At 43.4% G+C, this 21,438-nt stretch overlaps 1 protein-coding gene across 14 annotated transcripts in view; it reads left to right on the forward strand.

Annotated features, from left to right (window-relative positions):
* Positions 1–21,438, forward strand: part of ARID1B (AT-rich interaction domain 1B) — a 398,456-nt gene that overhangs the window by 256,500 nt on the left and 120,518 nt on the right. For all 14 annotated transcript variants that reach the window (XM_074948671.1, XM_074948674.1, XM_074948664.1 and 11 more), the window contains one exon: positions 17,258–17,501. In XM_074948671.1, the coding sequence (XP_074804772.1) occupies positions 17,258–17,501 (244 nt within the window). The remainder of the gene's footprint in view (positions 1–17,257; positions 17,502–21,438) is intronic.

Here is a 21,438-nt window from a genome sequence, read left to right on the forward strand (position 1 = left end):
TCAGTAAATGATCCCATAGCAATAGATAGGCAGACTGTGAAGAGCTACAAAGGCATCTCACAAAACTGGGTGACTGAGTGACAAAATGGCCAGTGAAATTCAGCATTGATAAGTGCAAAGTAGTGCACATTGCAAAACATAATCCCAACTATACATACAAAATGATGGGTTCTAAATTAGCTGTTACTACTCAAGAAAGAGATCTTTGAGTCACTGTGGATAGTTCTCTGAAAACATCTGCTCAATGTGCAGCAGCAGTGAAAAAAAGCGAACAGAACATTAAGAACCATTAGGAAAGGGATAGTTAATAAAACAGAAAATATCATAATGCAACTATATAAATCTATGCTACGCCCACATCTTGAATACTGAATGCAGTTCTGGTCACCCCATCTCAAAAAAGATATACTAGAAATGGAAAAGGTACAGAGAGGGGAAAGAAAATGATTGGATGTATGGAACAGCTTCCATATGAGGAGAGATTAAGAAGGCTGGTACTGTTCAGCTTAGATATACATATGATATGATATGATATGATAGAGCTCTATAAAATCATGAATGGTGTGGAGAAAGTGAATAGAGGAGTGTTATTTACCCCTTTACATAACACAAGAATGAAGGGTCACCTGATAAAATTAATAGGCAGCGGATTTAAAAGAAACAAAGGGAAGTACTTCTTCACACAATGTACAGTCAACTTGTGGAACTTGTTGCCAGGGGATGTTGTGAAGGCAGGAAGTATAACTGGGTTCGAAAAAGATTTAGATAAGTTCATGGGGATAGGTCCATCAATGGCTATTTGCCAAGATGGTCAGGAATGCAACCCCTTGCTCCAAGTATCCCTAAACCTCCAACTGTCAGAAGCTGGGATTGGATGACAGGAGATAGATCACTCAAAATTGCCTTGTTCTGTTCATTCTCTTTGAAGCATCTGACACTGACACCTGTCAGAGATAGGATACTGGGCTGACCCAATATGGCCATTCTTATGTTCTTATTTTATTACATGGTTTTGTGATGCCAAGTTCCATGTACCCATGAGGTAGAAATGAAAGCAGAAAAGAATAGCTTGGAGTGGCCAGTGGCTGCTTGATCCTTCCATGGGCATCTGACCTAAAAGTTTACTGCAAGAGGGAGGCAAGATGATGCTTAGAAGATAATTGCATTAGGGGTTGAGAAGATTCATATTTCCCCACCCACTCAGCCCCTCTGCTGTGTGGCCCTTGTGGATTGGTCTGCTTCTTCCTTGGGGAAGAATTGACCAGCATGGACTAGAGAGATGGCTGCTATCCCAACTGGCTGCAAAGAAGGCTGCTCTTGAATTTCTTATACCCACCATTGTTCTTGGGAAGTTTGAGAAGTCCTCCTTCATTTCTTAAACAGGGCTCTCTCCCCAGATCCTGAATTTCTTACCAAAACACTTCAAAGAGAATAAGTCCTTCTCCCATATACCTGCATTGTGCAAAGTTACCTTCCCCTCTCTTTGGGGTTCTCAGAAGATATGGATGATTCTTTCCCTCTGAAAAGTCTTTTCTTGTCTTGGGGCAGCTGATGAGCTCTCAGAAAAACTTCTGAAATGTTGAATGTCCACAGTGGTTTTAGAAAATCAAATCAGCGGCACTACTATGGGTACCCGCATGGCCCCACAGTATGCCAACATTTTTATGGCTGACTTAGAACAATGCTTCCTCAGCTCTCGTCCCCTAATGCTCCTACTCTACTTGCTCTACGTTGATGACATCTTCATCATCTGGACCCAGGGAAAAGAAGGCTTTGAGGAATTCCACCATGATTTCAACAGTTTCCATCCCACCATCAACCTCAGCCTGGACCAGTCCACACAAGAGATCCACTTCCTGGACACTATGGTGCTAATAAGCGATGGTCACATAAACACCACCCTATACCGGAAACCTCCTAACCGCTATTCCTACCTGCATGCCTCCAGCTTTCACCCAGATCACACCACACGATCCATTGTCTAGAGCCAACTCTACGATACACCACATTTGCTCCAACCCCTCAGACAGAGACAAACACCTACAAGATCTCTATCAAGCATTCTTACAACTACAATACCCACCTGCTGAAGTGAAGAAACAGATGGACAGAGCCAGAAGAGTACCCAGAAGTCACCTACTACAGGACAGGCCCAACCAAGAAAATAACAGAACGCCACTAACCATCACCTTCAGCCCCCAACTAAAACCTCTCCAACACATCATCAAGGATCTACAACCTATCCTGAAGGACGACCCATCACTCTCACAGATCTTGGGAGACAGGCCAGTCCTTGCCTACAGACAGCCCCCCAACCTGAAGCAAATACTCACCAGCAACCACACAACACAGAACCACTAACCCAGGAACCTATCCTTGCAACAAAGCCCGTTGCCAACTGTGTCCATATATCTATTCAGGGGACACCATCATAGGGCCTAATCACATCAGCCACACTATCAGAGGCTCCTTCACCTGCACATCCACCAATGTGATATATGCCATCATGTGCCAGCAATGCCCCTCTGCCATGTACATTGGTCAAACTGGACAGTCTCTACGTAAAAGAATCAATAGACACAAATCAGACGTCAAGAATTATAACATTCAAAAACCAGTCGGAGAACATTTTAATCTCTCTGGTCACTCAATTAGAGACCTAAAAGTGGCAATACTTCAACAGAAAAACTTCAAAAACAGACTCCAGTGAGAGACTGCTGAATTGGAATTAATTTGCAAACTGGATATAATTAACTTAGGCTTGAATAGAGACTGGGAGTGGATGGGTCATTACATAAAGTAAAACTATTTCCCCATGTTTATCCCCCCCCCCCCCCGCCACTGTTCCTCAGACGTTCTTGTCAACTGCTGGAAATGGCCCACCTTGATTATCGCTACAAAAGGTTTTCTCTCCCCCCACCCCCCTCTCCTGCTGGTATTAGCTCATCTTAAGTGATCGCTCTCCTTACAGTGTATATGGTAACACCCATTGTTTCATGTTCTCTGTGTATATAAATCTCCCCACTGTATTTTCCACTGAATGCATCCGATGAAGTGAGCTGTAGCTCACAAAAGCTTATGCTCAAATAAATTGGTTAGTCTCTAAGGTGCCACAAGTCCTCCTTTTCTTTTTGCGAATACAGACTAACACGGCTGCTACTCTGAAACCAGAAAAAATGAAGCAAAGCTTTTGACACGGTCTCCCACAGTATTCTTGCCAGCAAGTTAAAGAAAAATGGGCTGGATGAATGGACTATAAGGTGGATAGAAAGTTGGCTAGATTGTCGGGCTCAACGGGTAGTGATCAATGGCTCCATGTCTAGTTGGCAGCCAGTATCAAGTGGAGTGTCCCAAGGGTCGGTCCTGGGGCCGGTTTTGTTCAATATCTTCATAAATGATCTGGAGGATGGTGTGGATTGCACCCTCAGCAAGTTGCAGATGACACTAAACTGGGAGGAGAGGTAGATACGCTAGAGGGTAGGGATAGGATACAGAGGGCCCTAGACAAAGTAGAGGATTGGGCCAAAAGAAATCTGATGAGGTTCAACAAGAACAAGTGCAGAGTCCTGCACTTAGGACGGAAGAACCCCATGCACCGCTACAGACTGGGGACCGAATGGCTCGGCAGCAGTTCTGCAGAAAAGGACCTAGGGGTTACAGTGGACGAGAAGCTGGATATGAGTCAACAGTGTGCCCTTGTTGCCAAGAAGGCCAATGGCATTTTGGGATGTACAAGTAGGGGCATTGCCAGCAGATCGAGGGACATGATCATCCCCCTCTATTCGACATTGGTGAGGCTTCATCTGGAGTACTGTGTCCAGTTTTGGGCCCCACACTACAAGAAGGATGTGGAAAAGTTGGAAAGAGTCCAGCGGAGGGCAACAAAAATGATTAGGGGACTGGAACACATGACTTATGAGGAGAGGCTGAGGGAACTGGGATTGTTTAGTCTGCGGAAGAGAAGAATGAGGGGGGATTTGATTGCTGCTTTCAACTACCTGAAAAGGGGTTCCAAAGAGGATGGATCTAGACTGTTCTCAGTGGTAGCTGATGACAGAACGAGGAGTAATGGTCTCAAGTTGCAGTGGGGGAGGTTTAGGTTGGATATTAGGAAAAACGTTTTCACTAGGAGGGTGGTGAAACACTGGAATGCGTTACCTAGGGAGGTGGTGGAATCTCCTTCCTTGGAAGTTTTTAAGGTCAGGCTTGACAAAGCCCTGGCTGGGATGATTTAGTTGGGGATTGGTCCTGCTTTGAGCAGGGGGTTGGACTAGATGACCTCCTGAGGTCCCTTCCAACCCTGATATTCTATGATTCTATGATGTGATGCTAAGCTTGTCTTTAATGGAAGGTATTTTATATATTATAAATGGTCTGTGTTTGTGGAGAGAGAACAACTCTGAGAGAACTGAATGAAAAACAGTGTCAAAACAACTAAGTTTTAGTAGATTGTTCCTGTACAAATACAACTTTTCTGTCTTCCCAGTGGATTTAGGGCAATTTGTTTTTTAAAGAATGCTGGTAATTTATTTGCTGTTGCTACAGGACTTGCTGGGTGAGAATATTTCATTGCTGGAATACTAAAGAAACAAATGGCTCCTAAGGGTTTGTGGCTTTTTGTTTAAATTTTTATTTTCAGAATTTCTACGTGCTAAGCATTCCATTTTGGAGATAAACAGGAAAGTTTGTACCTTTAGAGATGTTGTATTGTTTTTCTGCTCTAAAGATTTATTGTTTACTTTCAGTATCAAAAAGTGCAGCTGGAAGACAAGCCCTAAATTGTACCAGTTTACCGTTCTTGTTAGACTTTATCAATTTGCTTTGAGAGCAGTGGGTCATTAGTATTTATCATTTCATAAAGCTGATGTTCGTAAAATATCAACTTTTTTCATGCCATTGGGAGGGTTTCTTGATGCTCCTGGAGACTTCAGGAGGTCCCTTCCCATTAACTATCAGAGAATTATGGATCACATTCTGAGTGGTACTGAATACCATCACTGAGGTGTACAGTTGGCCATATTTCCATGTGGTTTTTTGAAACTATAATGTAATTTTAGTAGATTTGATTGTCATAAAGCTCTCTTCCCTGTCAATCTGTTGCCAACACAACCATATAGGACTACCTTCTTGACCACTGAAAATGGTTGAAATTATAAAATCATTACATTCATTCCCACAGCCTCTTGTTTTTCCCAGCTTGTGGCTAGTGGACTAGATATTGGTGTATCAGATTCCATTTGGGTTGTTATGAAATTGGTCAGTTTTTTTCCATCTCTAAATTTGCAGAATTCACAGATATGCACAGCAGTAACATCTTACCCCATTTTTAAAAATGTAGAAAAAGAACAGCCTGTCAACATGTATTTCAAATACTGTAGTCCTTATGACACTGAGGAATTTGCTAGGACTAAATCCTAGGAAATAAATGACTCCTTTAAATCATAAAATCTAGAGGATTGAGCAGCTATGATTCAGCTTTATCTACAAATAGGAATTACAGTGAACTTACTACTGCAGACTTTTTTTCCTGGTCACCTAAATATACTGAACCAGGATTATTAAAAATAGTTATAAAATAAAAGACATCTTAAAAACACAGAAACTTTGCACAATGATCAGGTGTATTATTGAAGGCTTCTTTTCCTTTGAAAAATCAGGAATTGGCCACTGCTCTAGGCAGGATGGGCTAGTGCAGGGGTCAGCAACATTTGAGAAGTGGCGTGCCAAGTCTTCATTAATTTAAGGTTTCACATGCCAGTAATAAATTTTATATTTACAGGGGTCCCCCGACGGAACCCCAGACTGGTAGCGGGCTGAGCGGTGCTGGCAGCCGGAACCCCGGCTGGCAGGGGCCGGCGGCCGGAACCCCAGACCGGCAGCACGGGCATCAGATGGAACCCCAGACGGGCAGCGCACTGAGCCACTCAGCCCGCTGCCAGTCTAGGGTTCTGTCTGCCAGCCGGGATCCCAGCCGCTGGCCCCGTTCAGCCCGCTGCTGACCCGGGGTTCCGTCCATCCAGGCTCTCAGCAGGCTGAGTGGGGCGGGCGGCTGGGACCCTGGCTGCAGCAGAGTGCCACTAAAAATCAGCTCACGTGCCGCCTTTGGCACGCGTGCCACCTGTTGCCAACCCCTGGGCTAGTGAAATCTTATTTCCCTAAATAACCAAAATGTGGCCTCAATGTGTGTGGGCTTTCCGTAGGGCTATGCAGAGTACTGTTGGTGTCATTAGGGCTCCACACAGGCGGTCTACCTATGTGGGTCAGATTGCAGGTTCAGGACCCATAGTTTGGAAACTAATATGTATACTAGTTTTGTTCGGACTTTACATTTGATCAGTTTAGAATCCCTTTATGTTTACTGCCTGGAAATGTTCCCATCAGGTGGAAACCTTGGATAAAATCCTGGCTCCATTGAAGTCAATGGCAAAGCTCATATGGACTTCAATGGTACCAGAGTAACAGCCGTGTTAGTCTGTATTCGCAAAAAGAAAAGGAGTAGTTGTGGCACCTTAGAGATTAACCAATTTATTTGAGCATGAGCTTTCGTGAGCTACAGCTCACTTCAGCCGATGAAGTGAGCTGTAGCTCACGAAAGCTCATGCTCAAATAAATTGGTTAATCTCTAAGGTGCCACAACTACTCCTTTTCTTTTTTCAATGGTACCATGATTTTACCCTTAGTAAAGGGAATCCTTCCTGTTAAAATGGAAGCTGAATCCTGTGCAGGTACTTAGACTTTGCATAGGTTATAGTCACTGCTGACATCAAAGACTGGGGATTATCAATTCTAAACAAAAACAAGTCATAGCATTGATTTTTTATTTTATTTATTTATTTTTTTAAAGAATTTGCTCACGCATGTTCCTGATTGCTGAAATTAATACTGGACTTCGGGGGGGAATGATTCTGTGTTTTTTGGAATCTGTTCAGCATAACTTTTCAAAAATAGTATTTGACCCTACAAGAACAAAGCAGGATGTCTGAGAGCACAGTTCAGTATTTGGGGTAGTTTAGGACAGTGGTTCTCAACCAGGGGCACATGTACACCTGGGGGTACATAGAGGTCTTCCGGGGATACATCAACTCAATATTTGCCTAGTTTTACAACAGGCTACATATAAAGTACTAGCGAAGTCAGTACAAACTAAAATTTCATATTGACACTGACTTGTTTATACTGCTCTATATACTGTATGCTGAAATGTAAGCACAATATTTATATTCCAATTGATTTATTATATAATTCTATAGTAAAAATGAGACGTAAGCAATTTTTCAGTAATAGTGTGCTGACACACTTTTGTATTTTTATGTCTGATTTTGTAAGCAAGTAGTTTTTAAGTGAGGTGAAACTTGTGGAACGCAAGACAAATCAGACTTCTGAAAGGGATACGGTACTGTACTCTGGAAAGGTTGAGAGCCACTGGTTTAGGAAACCCCTGAGGTTTATAGACTGAAGGAAATGGGTTTCCCTAGCAAATGGTCCACATTTCACACCACTTTGTTTACTGTCACTAAAATTAGTGCAAGAAGCTAAAATTTTGCACGAAGCGAGCTACTTTGGTTTAGAAGCTTTCATGAATAGCTTAGTGTGTACAGGTACAGTTTTAACAGTAAAAATGAGAATGAATGAGAATGAATGTGTAATAAGTGGAATGAAATGAAACTGTCTGGAATACCATGACTAACCATATGTGAAGAGTGTCTTTAACCAAACATTAATTTAGCAAAGCTCAGGTTTGTCCTGCACACGAATTTAGCATAGAACAGATTCCCTGTCACGGTAGAATTTTCTGAGACAGAAAGTTGGTGAATCAGGCTTGCTACCAGAGACCTAGGGCTTTCCCAAAGAAAGTATTTGTAATGGAAGTGATCGTGGTTGCTTTGCCTCAAATGAACCTTGAATTAACAACATTTGTAGAAGGTTCCTTGTCTTTTGGCCATGAGTGTGTTACTTGGGCAAGGAGCCACCCTGATAATGTTGAAAGCCACTTGTACAAAGAGATTATAACAGCCTCACTTTTAAAGAAGTAGGTTGGCTGATTTTGTTTCTCCAGTTATGGTGAGTGGGGAGGTACGGGTGGGAAGTATTCTGTGTGACTTGTCAGATAAGATTTTAAGGGATGCACATTTTTGACGTGGTTGGATAAGGATTACAACATATATAGTTAGGATAGAAGATAACTGCTCGGGTAGCCAGGATTAGTACATGAAAGATTTTTCCTCATGTTCTCCATCATTCCTGTGCCTGTGTATTTTTCCAGTTGCACAGGAAATCTGAGGCTGTTAGCTCACTTGCTGTCTAGACAATGTGACCAGCGGGGCCTTTGGAAGACTTCTTGAAACACGCTATTATAGGCTGCTTTGTGATGAAAAGAGGTCTTACAAATATCTTGAAATTTAAACAGAGCTTTTGTGGCGTTTTTCTTTGTGTGTTTGTCAGCCAAATCATTGGCTCAAAGTTAATCTCAGTTACAGAGCATATTGTTCGTAAACCTCTCTAGTTCCAAAACAATAGTGAAGTGTGCATATCTACTTGTGTATGTTATATATGGATCTATATTTACATATATTTTATACACACACACACACACACATATGTATATATTTATTGTACATAGATAGATATGATTTTACTTTTAAATATGTTGAGGGGGGTATATTATGTAGCATTTTATCTTTTATCTTTAATACTACTAGAAGACTGCAAGAGTTCATTAACTGCGGCTTCAGTCTCAGACCAGCCTGAGCCCAAAAATCTACACTGCAATTTTACAGCCTCGCAGCCTGAGCCCGAGTCAGCTGACAGGTGTTTAATTGCAGCATAGACATACCTTATGTGATGTGTTTTTACTGTTGAGCTGAGAATGTCCTAATGCTGTCAAACTAATTGTATTTAGAATGTTGCTTGCTTCCAGGATCATCATCAAGTTATTGCATTCTCATTTTTGTTGTTGGGTTTTTATATTTTTCGGCTCTAAGAATATTCCTTGAGTGAGAAGGATTATTACATATGTGTTTTGTTGTTTCCCCTGTTCTTCACTGATGAGTAACCTTAAGTTTCCTGGCTCCAAATGAGTAGTTTATTTCCTACACCTTTCCCTGCTCGCTGTGTTACAATTGTGGATCAGAATCAAGAATGGTTTTCCTGTCAAAGTCTGATAAGATCGTACCACCAGGAAAACATGTCATAATCCTAAACACAATGTGATCCTGTTCATTACAACTCTTGTACTTGTCACATGGACAAGAATAAAGGTGGTATATAGGTGGAAGGTGAAGGGAAAAGGGAAGATAGTCTTACCTGAGAGGTATAAATCCTGCACAGGGACACCTAGGTTTCTAATCAAGTTTTATTTAGAAACTAGCTTTGAGAACTGGTTGGGATGTCCTGAATAATACAGATACAGACATAGATAATATAGCATTTTGGTATGATTTGGTAGCAGAAGATATACCAAATTGTATTTCATCCTTTATTTTTCTTTAGACCTGGCACCACATTCTAAAACTAAAGTAAACTGTAGATAACACTAATAAGATTATGCTACAAGAATCAAATCTGTGTAGCAAAAGATTTTTGGCAAGAGTAGGTTTGTTGTGTTTTATTCCAGGAAATCAGAGCCTTACAGATGAAGTCTCTGAAAAAGAGGTAGAATTTAAGGCATGCCTTGGGGTATGGGGACCTCAGCCCCTTAAAAGAATCCCTGCAATTACCTAACCTGCCAGCTTTCCAACAAGATAAATGGAACCACTGTAGCTTGAAGGTGCCTTGGTTTGAATGAGATGCAGTAAGGTCTCTCTGTTCTTTACAGGCATCGTAGATCTGATAGTACTTATAAAAGAATAGAGTTGGTGCCCTGCTGACTAAATTGTCCTCTAGAGAAGTATTAGTTACAGAGCTTCTTTGTTAACTAGGCTGCATGCTTAAACCACTGTGGTAACTCTTATTAACAGGTTTTTAAATAGCTTTGCATATGGATAAGTTAAGCGGGTGTGTGTGTGTGTGTGTGTGGGTGTGTGTGTGTGTGTGTGTGTGTGTGTGTGTGTGTGTGTATTTATATAATTTACATATAAAACTGTATGTGCACACATAGTGTGTATATAAATGCCTGTATTGTAGAAATTGCATATTACTTTATTACTGTTCTGTTACTTGGATGAACAGCAAACATTAAAATGCTGCTGACATGAGAACAATAAGAAGACCTCTGCTCTTACGATCTGTATGCATCCGATGAAGTGAGCTGTAGCTCACGAAAGCTTATGCTCTAATAAATTTGTTAGTCTCTAAGGTGCCACAAGTACTCCTTTTCTTTTTGCGAATACAGACTAACACGGCTGCTACTCTGAAATCTGTCTGGATATTGTATGCATTCTCTTCTCTATATAATTTCCTTATGTACCTTTTTTTTTTTTTTTTAATAACAAGGCTTTACCTATTCTTGCATTACATGTAATGGGGGCGGGGGCAGGAGGCGGTCACAAGGTACATATATTTATGTATATATATTTCTCTAAAAAAGCAATTATCAAATTAAAAGAAAAAAAAATCACAGACAACTCAATGGCAAGTTAATGAAGTATGGATGGCTGACTTGTGTTTCCTCTTTGCCTGTAACCTGGAGAGCTCTGTGGATAATGTAAGTCTATTCACTCTTGTGAGAAAGCTTACATGTTTATCTGTTTTCTTGCTTGGCAAGACACACTGTTGCTATGATAACATCCCCTGACAGTGTGGCTAAATGAATTGCAAGGTGTGCATGTACAATATCCAGCCCTGTAAGGAACTCCTGCAGTTTGTTCAGTGTGTGGATCATGATGTACGGGAGGCGGGTCAGTCGCATCAGGCTGAAGTAGTGTGCAGTGCAGTTGAAGCCTGTCTGTTGTTTGCACGCTCTCTCTCTGGACATAGTTTAGCTCTTTAAGCAAAGTGGCATCACATGAGAGCCCCTCCCCACCTTTTGCTTTTATGAATGAGCTGCATCAGGTTTGTGAGGAAATCCCTTGAAGGCATGCACTTGAGGAACTGCCTGGGACTTGTCACTCACTCCTCCCCCGTGGGGGATTAAGAGAATGAAAAGTCGTAATGCGACCTGATGGAAAAAATGAACTTCACTCGTGTCCCCCGCCTTCTCCTCCCCCCCCCCCCCAGCAAGCCAAAGATAAATGGTGATATTACGGTGAACTCTCAAGTTTTGTCTTGATCCCTGAACTACAAATCATTTCATCATGCACAGTATTACCGTTTAATGCATTTTTTTTTCAAATTCCTCTTGGCTTCATGAAACAAGTGATCTTCGGCCCAAAAAATGTTATCGAGTTTGAGCTGTTGTCTGGGCGAAATGGCCTCTAAACACAGAGTTGTGTATGTGTATATCTTGTACCCCTTGGGTACACAGGATCTGTATTCTTTGTGAACTGCTTCTATTCTGCTAGATTCTGTTTTCAGTTTTTATTATGTGTTTTTCAGCAGCATTTGTTTTATCAGCAGTTTCTGCTACATTTGTTACACATTACGACAGTAATCATTTGCTTCTGTTTAAGGGTGAGCTATATTGTGCATGGAAAAGCAGTAATTACTTACCTATTTGTCAAATATATTCCCGTTTAAAAATCTCTATAATTATTCTATACTGTATGAAATACCTTCATTACTTGCTTACACTTTGTACAGACATTAATAGTTTTTAGAACAGACAGAACAAAAACAGTTTATTGCCAATTACACTATTATACTGCTATTTTCAGGGGGTTGCAACTTTACTATAAAAATCAGTGCAGTGTTGACATACAGGGTCAGATGATGAATATGGATTTCCATTTTTACATGCACAATGAACTACATGTACAGTTTTGGGCTCAGAGGAAAAAGCATTAATATCACAGGTGCAAAGTTGTGCCCACAGAAACTGAGATCTTATTTGGATTGGAAAGAAGGTCCACAAAGTGTTATGTTAGGGGCTAATTTGGAGTAAAAATGGAGGGTCAGGCACAGACAGTAGTCCTCGTTATGCTCAAGGAAGAGTGGAGTCCATCTTGGATGTTTTCTGTACTGGTTGAGTTTTAAGATGCTTAGTTTGCACTTAAACTCATGCAACTTGGAAGTGAATTATAGTTTTCAAAAAATTCTAGTTTTTTTAGGGGGTGAGTCTTTTGTAAGGGGGCCAGTAGGTGATGCCAAATTTGTTACATTTAAGAATACTCTTTTGCAATCTGTCCCAAAGTATTGAAAATTCAACAAAAATATTATTGAGATGTTCTTCCTTTGCTCATCAAAAATTTGGCTGATGTTTGTACATGAATAATTTGTCCCTTCGTCAACTCTCCCCCAGACGGAGCAAGATTCTCCACACCTTACTCATGTGACTAATCATGTTGGCTTCAGTGGAACTATTCATGTGAGTAAGATTAGAACCATGTGAGCAAGATTGGAACCAAATGGGTAAATGGTCTGTCGTACTAGTTATTTAATCTGTTGAAGACTTTGAGGTCATGAGAGGACATATAGGAGTTGACCTATTTTGTGTGTGAAATAACAATCTTTTATTTTCACCTTATTAGCTAATAGAAGTATCAGCTTTCCTCCTAATTTATACCTTACAACCTGAAAGTATTTGTCATTGTGTAAAAAATCCACAACATTTTGCAATATTTGGGTTTTCTCAGTGTCCGTTAAGTATGAATGCTTACACAAGGGCTTCCTCCAACAGAAGGTTACTGGACTTTGGGAGCTCCCACTTCTATTGAAAAATTATGGGATACACCTCTACCTTGTTGCAACATTTCTAGTTGTTTGACATTTATTAAAGTCCAATCCTGAAGAACCAAGTAATTCCATAGGGCTTGAGCTTCAGTCAAAAGTTAGATTGGTATCTTAAATACAAGTGATCATGACTTGATCAATTTATAATGTGCAAACAGAGTAAAGTCCAGGCCAGTGATATATATACCTGATGCTGTAAAAGGACCAATTTCACAGAGCTGAATACATTTATGAGCTATATTAGGTAGGAGGAAGAAGTTAATCAGAAAAATGTTAAAATATAATTGGGAATTGTTTACAAACACTTTACTAGATGCCCAAAAAACCCACAATTGAGGAAGAAGGTTGTATTGGTTAAAAAACTGACCTGGGCAAAAGGGGGAAGTAAAGACAGCTATAAAAAGTTATATATATAGAAGAAAGGGGAAGTTAATAGTAATGAATATAAATCAGAAGCTAGAAACTGTAGACAATTTATAAGGGAAGCAAAAGGACACAAGGATAAATCTAGGGCTAGCAGAGTTAAGGACAGTAAGGAGTTTTTTAAGAATATTAGAAACAAAAAGAATCCTAACAGCGTGTGGCAGAGCTCCGACCTTGTCTCTGTGGGTCCCGCACTTCCAGGTGGTTTATGCTAGCTTCAGAGGCTCACTGCAACCCTCCACGTAGCCCTTCTCTCTCTAGGGCCAGGGATACAGTCTACTGAGCCCTTTTCATCATAAGCCAGCAAGGCGGTTGGTGAGAGAATTCCCACAGTCTCTGTTGCTCCTACAGTCTTATACCAAAACAGTTTAGCCTCCCGTCCTGACTGGGGCTTGTTTTCCCTCCCAGGAGGTGTTTCTGTAGTGGCAGGTTGCGGGGGACGGGACCCAGGCCTGCCCTCTACTCCGGGTTCTGGCCCAGGGACCCTAATGGTAGTAGCTGTTGGCAGCCAGTCTTTCACTGCCAGAATTGCTACATTTCCGTGGGCCACTTCCCCACAGCTCTCCTACTTCTCCCTTACCTATGACTTGAGGGTGTCTTCATTAACTAGCCCTTCAGCCACACTTCCTCTCCTCCAGCTCTCCTCTGCCTGACTGGAGTGAGCCCTTTTAGAGTATCAGAGGGGCCTTAATTAGAGTCAGGTGGTCACATTAGCTTAATGGCCTCACCTGACTCTTTGCAGGTTAATTGGAGTCAGGTGTTCTTATTAGCCAGGAACAGCCCCTGCTCTGGTCAGTCAGGGAACAGAAAACTGTTAATCCAGTGGCCAGTATATCTGCCTTCTGCTACTCTGCTGTACCTTCCTCTGGGCGGCATCCACTGACTCCCTTGACGCCTTTGAGGAGCAGTGGGCGCTGTCCGGGGTCCTCTGCTCGGTGTCCCCGTCCGGTTCCCTTTGTTTGACCCTTTGACCCTTTGACTGCACTCCTGTCCCTGTTGTTCATTAGTTGTCCCCCGTAATTATTTGGTTTCCCAGGTCCTGTGGATCCCCCCCAGCCTTTTAGCAGTGGGCGGGCTTTGCCCGCCCACTTCCTGGATCCCAATAAGGCTACTCTGCTGTACCCAACTGGCCTGGGTCTATCACAAGTGGTATTGGTCAATTACTAGCTGGAAGTGGTAGAATTATCAATAATAATGCAGAAAAGGCAGAAGTGGTCAATAAATATTTCTGTTCTGTATTGAGAGGGGAATATTATGTAGTCATATCATATGATAAGTCTTTGTATTCCACTAATATCTCAGGAGAATGTCAAACAGCAGCTACTACAGTTAGACATTTTAAAATCAGCAGGTCCAGATAGATGCATCCAAGAGTTCTAAAAGAGATGGATGAGGAGCTTGCTATATCTTGGAACACTGTGGAAGTTTCAGAAGACTGGAAGAAAGCTAATGTTGTGCCAATATTTAAAAAGTGTAAACAGGATAACCAGGTTATTGTAAGTCTGTCAATCTGACACTGATCCCAGGCAAGATAATGGAGTTGCTGATATGGGACTCAATAAAGAATTAAAGGAGGGTAATCTAATTAATGCCAGTCAGTATGGGTTTATGGAATATGGATCCTGTCAAACTAACTTGATTTTTTTTATGAGATTACAAGTTTGGTTGATAAAGGCAATAGTGTTGATTTAATATACATAGACTTCTGTAAGGCAGTTGACATGATGCCGCACAGCATTTGATTAAAAAATTACAATGATATAAAATTAACGTGGAACACATTAAATGGATTAAAAGCTGGATAACAGATAGGTCTCAAAATGTAATTGTAAACTGGGAATCATCATCGAGTGTATGTGTTTCTATTGGGGTCCTACAGGGACTGGCTCTTGGTCATATGCTATTTAACATTTTTATCAATGATCTGAAAGAAAGCACAAAATCATCCCTGATAAAGTTGGCAGATGACACAAAAATTGTGGGAGTGATAAATAACGAAGAGGACAGGTCACTGATACGGAGCAATCTGGATCGCTCAGTGAGCTGGGCACAAGCAAACAATATGTGTTTAAATATGGTCAAATGTAAGTGTGTAGGTCTAGAAACAAAGACTGTAGGCCATACTTGCAGGATTGGGAACTTTTATATCCTGGGAAGCAGTGACTGAAAAAGATTTGGGAGTCATGGTGAACGGTGAGCTGTACCTGGGCTCCCAGCTGTGGCCGAAAGGGCTAACGTGATCTTTGGATGCATAAACAGGGAAATCTGGAGTAGAAGTAGAGAACTTATTTTGGCATTGGTGTGACCTCTGCTAGAATACTGGGTCCAGTTCTGGTGTCCACAGTTCAAGAAGAATGTTGTTAAACTGAAGAGGGTTCAGAGGAGAGCCACAGGAATGATTAAAGGATTGGAAAACATGACTTATAGTGATAGACTCATGGAGTTCAATCTATTTAGCTTAATAAAGAGAATATTAAAGGTGACTTTATCACAGTTGGTAAGTACCTCATGGGGAACAAATATTTAATAATGGGCTCTTCAGTGAAGTAGAGAACTTTATAACATGATCCAATGGCTGGAAGCTAAAGCTAGATAAATTCAGATGTAAAATAAAATAAAGCATAAATTCCTAACAGTGAGGATAATTAACCATTGGAACAAATTACCAAGGGTTGTGGTGGAGTCTGCATTGCTGGACATTTAGAAATCAAGATTGGATATTTTTCTATACGATACACTCTAGAAATTTGGGGAAGTTCTGTAGTCTGTGTTATACAAGAGATCAGACTAGATGATCCCAGTGGTCCCTTCTGGCCTTGGAATCTAGGAATCTAAACCTTTTGGGGATGTACCCAGCCTTCAGGTGATTGAAATTTTTGGTTAACTAGCATTCAGATAAGCAAGGTTTGACTATATAGGGAACACTTTATGCACCAGTGGCAATGCAGCCATATCTGAAATGAAACACAGCAGTTGTTTAACAGTGTATAGCAACATCGTATACAGTATTCCCTCTAATTTTTCCCACCCATGTGCGGAATGAATTTTGTTATGTGCACCAATTTGGAGGTGATGAGTGACATGTCACCTTCATATTGGTGCACATAACAAAATTCATGGGGTGGGGCTGAGGGGTTCTGAGTGTGAGAGGGGGCTCAGGGCTGGGGCAGAGGGTTGAGTGCAGGGGGTGAGGGCTCCGGCTGGGAGTGCGGGCTCTGGGGTGGGGTCGGGGATGAGGGGTGTGGGGTGCAGGAGGGTGCGCCAGGGCTATGGTGGGGAGAGAGACTCCCCCCAGCTTTCTCTCCCCGCAGCAGCACCTGGGCTGGTGGGAAAAGGTCCTCTCCCCACCACGGCAGCTTCGGGGCTGGAGCTGCAGGATAGGCACCCCACCCCCAGCAGGTTCGAGCCGGGGCTGGGTGAGTGGTGCACCAACCGCACCTGGGGCCAGGCTGCCCTGCCCCAGCCGTGCCTGGGGCTGGGCTGTGCCATGGCTGGGTCCGGGCCACCCTGGCTGCAGCAGGTCCAGACACCCCAGCCACGGCAGGTCTGGGCCATAGCACAGTTGGGGCTGGGGCAGGGGTGCCACGGCAGGTTGGGGGCCAGGGGAGGGGTGCCCCTCCCCTGGCCGCAGCAGGTCCCCAGCCACGGCAGGTCCCCGGGTAGGTTCCCTGAGCGCCTGCATGGTGCTAAATAGGCTGCTGCAAGGCCGCACAGGTTACAGTGAACTTAGATTATATAGTAGTTAAGAAAAAGAAGTGAAGAATGGCATATCCAGCTAAAACTAGAGGGGGATTTTAGATTGGTAGAATGTAGTTATACAAATTGGAATTTAATCAACAGACCAGAGCAAACTTCCTTTCTATTGCAAAAATTGCAATTGGATCTTTAATGAGACAAGGGGCCAGGGCCTGTCATCATCCTTCTACATGAAATAACTTTTTAAAAATACTAATGCTTTCTACCTTAGTGCAGAGAGTTCCTCACCACCCTTCTAGTTTTCAGGTGCTGTACCTTGGGAGTTAGTTCTTACTTGTACTCTATTTTTTTTCTTCTTCTTCTTCTCTTTCAGGATTTATCCGGCTCCATTGATGACCTGCCCACTGGAACTGAAGCAACACTAAGTTCAGCAGTTAGTGCATCAGGTTCTACAAGCAGCCAGGGAGAGCAGAGTAACCCTGCACAGTCGCCTTTCTCCCCTCATGCCTCCCCACATCTCTCTGGCATCCCAGGCGGTCCATCACCTTCCCCTGTAGGCTCTCCTGTTGGAAGCAACCAATCAAGATCTGGTCCAATTTCTCCTGCAAGTATTCCAGGTAAATTTGTTTTAAAAAATAAAATGTGTAGAAATATGATGTTTTATGTAATTTTAAAAATAATTACTTCTGTGGCTTGGGTATTTGAAATTCATTCATTTTATGGAAATCTTGCATTTGTGTGGCCTTTTGTTATTAAAATACACACTTATCAGAGATGGGTTCAAACCAAAACTTCAGATCAAACACCCCTGACCTCCAGATTCTTTGAATCTTCTGGTCTAGATCCAAAATTGTGCTTGGCATGTGTCATTATAATGGACCAGTCAAAACCTTAGGTCCAAACACTCTCAACTTTAGAGCAGTACTGTTCAGAGCTTTTCCCTTCCGTCAATCCTTGGGTCCATCTGTGAAAAGTCTCACACTTCTTTGAATTGTTCTGGGGCCCTTTTTCATTCTACTTATGGGTTTTTGTTGTCTTTGTTCCCTGGAGTTATAGAGTACCATAAACCCAGGAAGGGAAAATAATTCATAGGCTGTATTATGAATACATAGTTTGTGACATCAGTGCAAACTAGTAAAGATAGTATTTTCCACCTTACAGCTGGAAGGAACAAGAAATCACTAGGATTCCATCCCACCAGTAATAGTTAAAATGATAGTGAAATGTTTACCATTCATTTTCCAGTGCCACTTGGCGTGTGGTACAAGGCGGTTCATGTAGACTAAGACTTTTATAAAGATACCTTAAATTGCCCAGAAGAACAGTTATATGCGTTAATTCTAGACACATTCTAAACTGGTCCCCACCTGTCTAGTATAGCAGTGGTAGGCTGTGGTCATACACTGAATCATGTGCTTTGCAATGAGGGCTCAAATCAAATGGCGTTGCTGGAAGTCCCAAATTTGTTTGAAAGAACCCAGCATTAAAATATGGGAAGTCAGTTCATTTATATTTGGTGGACCTCCAAACAGTCATGTCTAGCTAAGTAAATCAGTGTTTTGTCTGCCTAATTAATTTTTGACCAGGAAGTGGACATGGTTTTGAACGTCAGCCATCCTGTTCTGTAGAACGATTTGCCATTCCTGGAAGTGCCATCTTTCCAAGGTAGCATTTTTAGGAATGACACAAAAACCAGATAGGCTGCTCCAGGTTGCCGCCTGGCCTAAGCAGCCTCCAAAACCAAGTTTTTCTAACTCTTTTGGTAGATGATGAACTTTTCAGAAATGAACTAGAGCAGCTGCTGTCTTCCTGAATCTACAGACAGCTGCAGTGCCTTTGCTGCTGTTTACACCTTTCCAAGCAACAGCTACAGAATGAAATTAAGAAGACTGCAATTCAGAAGCCTTGAATAGCAGTGAACTTGACTGGAATATTGACCATTTCTGTCTTCTGCTGCTTGGGAAAGCACTGAGAAGCACCAGAGGCAAGTTCTGGAGCTATTCATGGGAAAGGAGAACAGTAGAGACCCTACTCTGCCAGCAGCCAAGTATAAAGTAATGGAAGCAATCACTTACTCTTTTTGCAGCTTTCTGGAGGCTGAGAGAAGCAGAGCAGTAGGTACCCACCACTAACAATATTAATTGGGTTCTTCTTTGAGTGATGTTTCTATGGATGCTCCTCTGTAGATGTGGCAGCACCCCCTGTGCCTAGGATCTGAGCTCTTCATCAGCAGTGCTTGTCGGACCACACATGCGCACCTCCCCCGTCTCACGCCAGGAGCGGGATATATATATAGCACTGTACGGTCCAACCGCCCCCCAGTTCCTTCTTAACCGCCTTTGGTCTGGGAGGGAATCCGCAGCAGAGTCCACTTCTCCTTTTGCCCTGTTAGATATTGCCTTACCTGTTACCTTTCAGTGCAGTTTAGTAGTTATTTCCTCCCTTTTCGTTCTCTCCAGTTAAAACCCCCCACACTTTTATGCCTTTTTACCCTCCCTGTTAGTTTGTCCTTAGATTTTCGTTTTCCCACTTCCTGCCCTTCCAAACTGGGAATTTTTTCCCTTCAACCTTATGCCCGGATCTCCAGGGTTTAAGAGGTGTGTTTCCTGCCGGATCGCCTTCCCAGTAACGGATGGTCAACCACAGTGCATTCGCTGCCTGGGAGAGGGACACATCCCCAAAAAGTGTGCTCACTGCCAGGGCCAGAAAAGACCAGGACATTTGGTTGCGACTTCTCCTTATGGGGAAATCACTGCGTCCAGCATCGGACCCTGGCCCAGACGCTTCCCCTCTGCTAGGTTGTCTACCAACCCTCATTCGCCACACCCCTCTAAAAGAAGATCTTCTGTTTCCCATTCTGTTGAGAAGAAACTGGCTCATCACCTTCTGAGACATCGCCCACCAGAACACCATCCCCAGTGAAGTTGGTTGCCTCGACATCCTCAGAGAGGAGACGTAGCTCCAGAGCCTGTCTGAGTACCTCTGGTACCACAGCTAAGCAAAGTTCTAAAGACCTTAACTGGGCAGACCTACAGACCGAGACACAAGACCTTGAAGAATAGTGCCAACCATCCCAATCAGACCAACGTCGGGTATTATGGCACTGATAGCACTATCAGCGCCGATGTCCATTTCAGCACTGAGCAAGTCCTCGGCACCAAGCAAGTCTTCCGCTCCGTCTACTGGCTGCTCAGGAGAATACATCTCTCCCTCAGCACCAATACTTGCGCTGGTGCCAATAATGCCCCTCCCTCCGCCCCAAGAGTACAGATACCCCCAAGGACCAACTTGTCTCTTATGTGCCTGAGTCACCACTATTCAGACATGACCTCCCTCTACTTCCATCCTTCTCTCCAAACTCACACCATTCTTCCCTTTCCCCTCCAAGGACGGCAACACCCTTCCCCAGCGACATGGAGGAGGAGGAAGAGGAAGAGTACTCCATTCCACCCTCTTACTCAAGACAGGCTCAAAAGACTTCCTCTACTCATCCTCACTATCCACAGTCCACAACTGGACTTGGGCCCTAATACGGACCTCCATGGATGCAATGTGCCACTCCCTCAATATTGACCCTACTGGGATCCTTGGACCATGTACAGAGCACAGTTTGGGAAACCTCCCATGGAGCAAAGCCAGAGGCCTACACCTTCACCTTCTCCATCGGTCTCTCGACCACCAGAAGCTGAACATCTACCTCTAGCAGAAGAGAAGGGAGAACACGAGGATGAAATTCTACCAGCACTCCACTTCTCTTCTTCCTCTTGCCTGATGAGGCTATCATTAGAGCCCTGCAAATCTGCGGATATCCACAGACCATTTTTGCGGATAGTGGGTCAGATGCAGATACAACCACACAGGGCTCTACTCACCAGCGGCGCCTGGCCTATGGCGTCCAGCTCAGGCAGCCCGGGGGGTGCAGCACACTCGGGGCTGGCGGCAGCAGCCAGTAGTTGGGGCTGGGCGACAGGTCAGAGTTGGGGCTCGCCGCGCTGCTTCCAGTCCAGCAGCTCAGTCCCCTCGGGCAGCACCAGCATTCCCACCATGGCCCAGTCCGGCAGCACTGGCCATGTTCCCGGGCCTGACCTGCCTGCTCCTGCCCCAGCGCCCCACCACTCCACCCCACTGTGATGCAACACGCACTGCTGCTGCCGTGTGCCCTCACTCGCAAGTCCCCCAGAGCAGCATCTGATGCAACGCCCCTTCTCCCCAAGTCCTCCTCTGTGCCGCCCCTTCTCCTCGAGATACCGCCCCCATACTGCCCGTTAGCCCCAGTCCCCACCCTCGCGCTGCATCTTCCCTGCAAGACCCCACCCGCCCACTCGCTCCCTTCATCCCCCAACTCCATTGCTAGCCCTTGTGAGCTGGCTTGCTGCTGTGGATGCAGATACAGGTAAAAGATGGCTAGCAGATTGTGGGTCGGATTGTAGGTTGATCCTGGCGGATTGGATGCGGATCCACATTTTTGTATCCGTGTAGGGCTCTAGCTATCATGCTTCCACCCCCTACTGCAGCTGACAATGTCAAACATTTTCACAGGATTGCAGACTCCCT

Source organism: Natator depressus, chromosome 3 (assembly GCF_965152275.1).
Source record: "Natator depressus isolate rNatDep1 chromosome 3, rNatDep2.hap1, whole genome shotgun sequence".
In the NCBI taxonomy this organism is placed as follows: Eukaryota; Metazoa; Chordata; order Testudines; family Cheloniidae; genus Natator; species Natator depressus.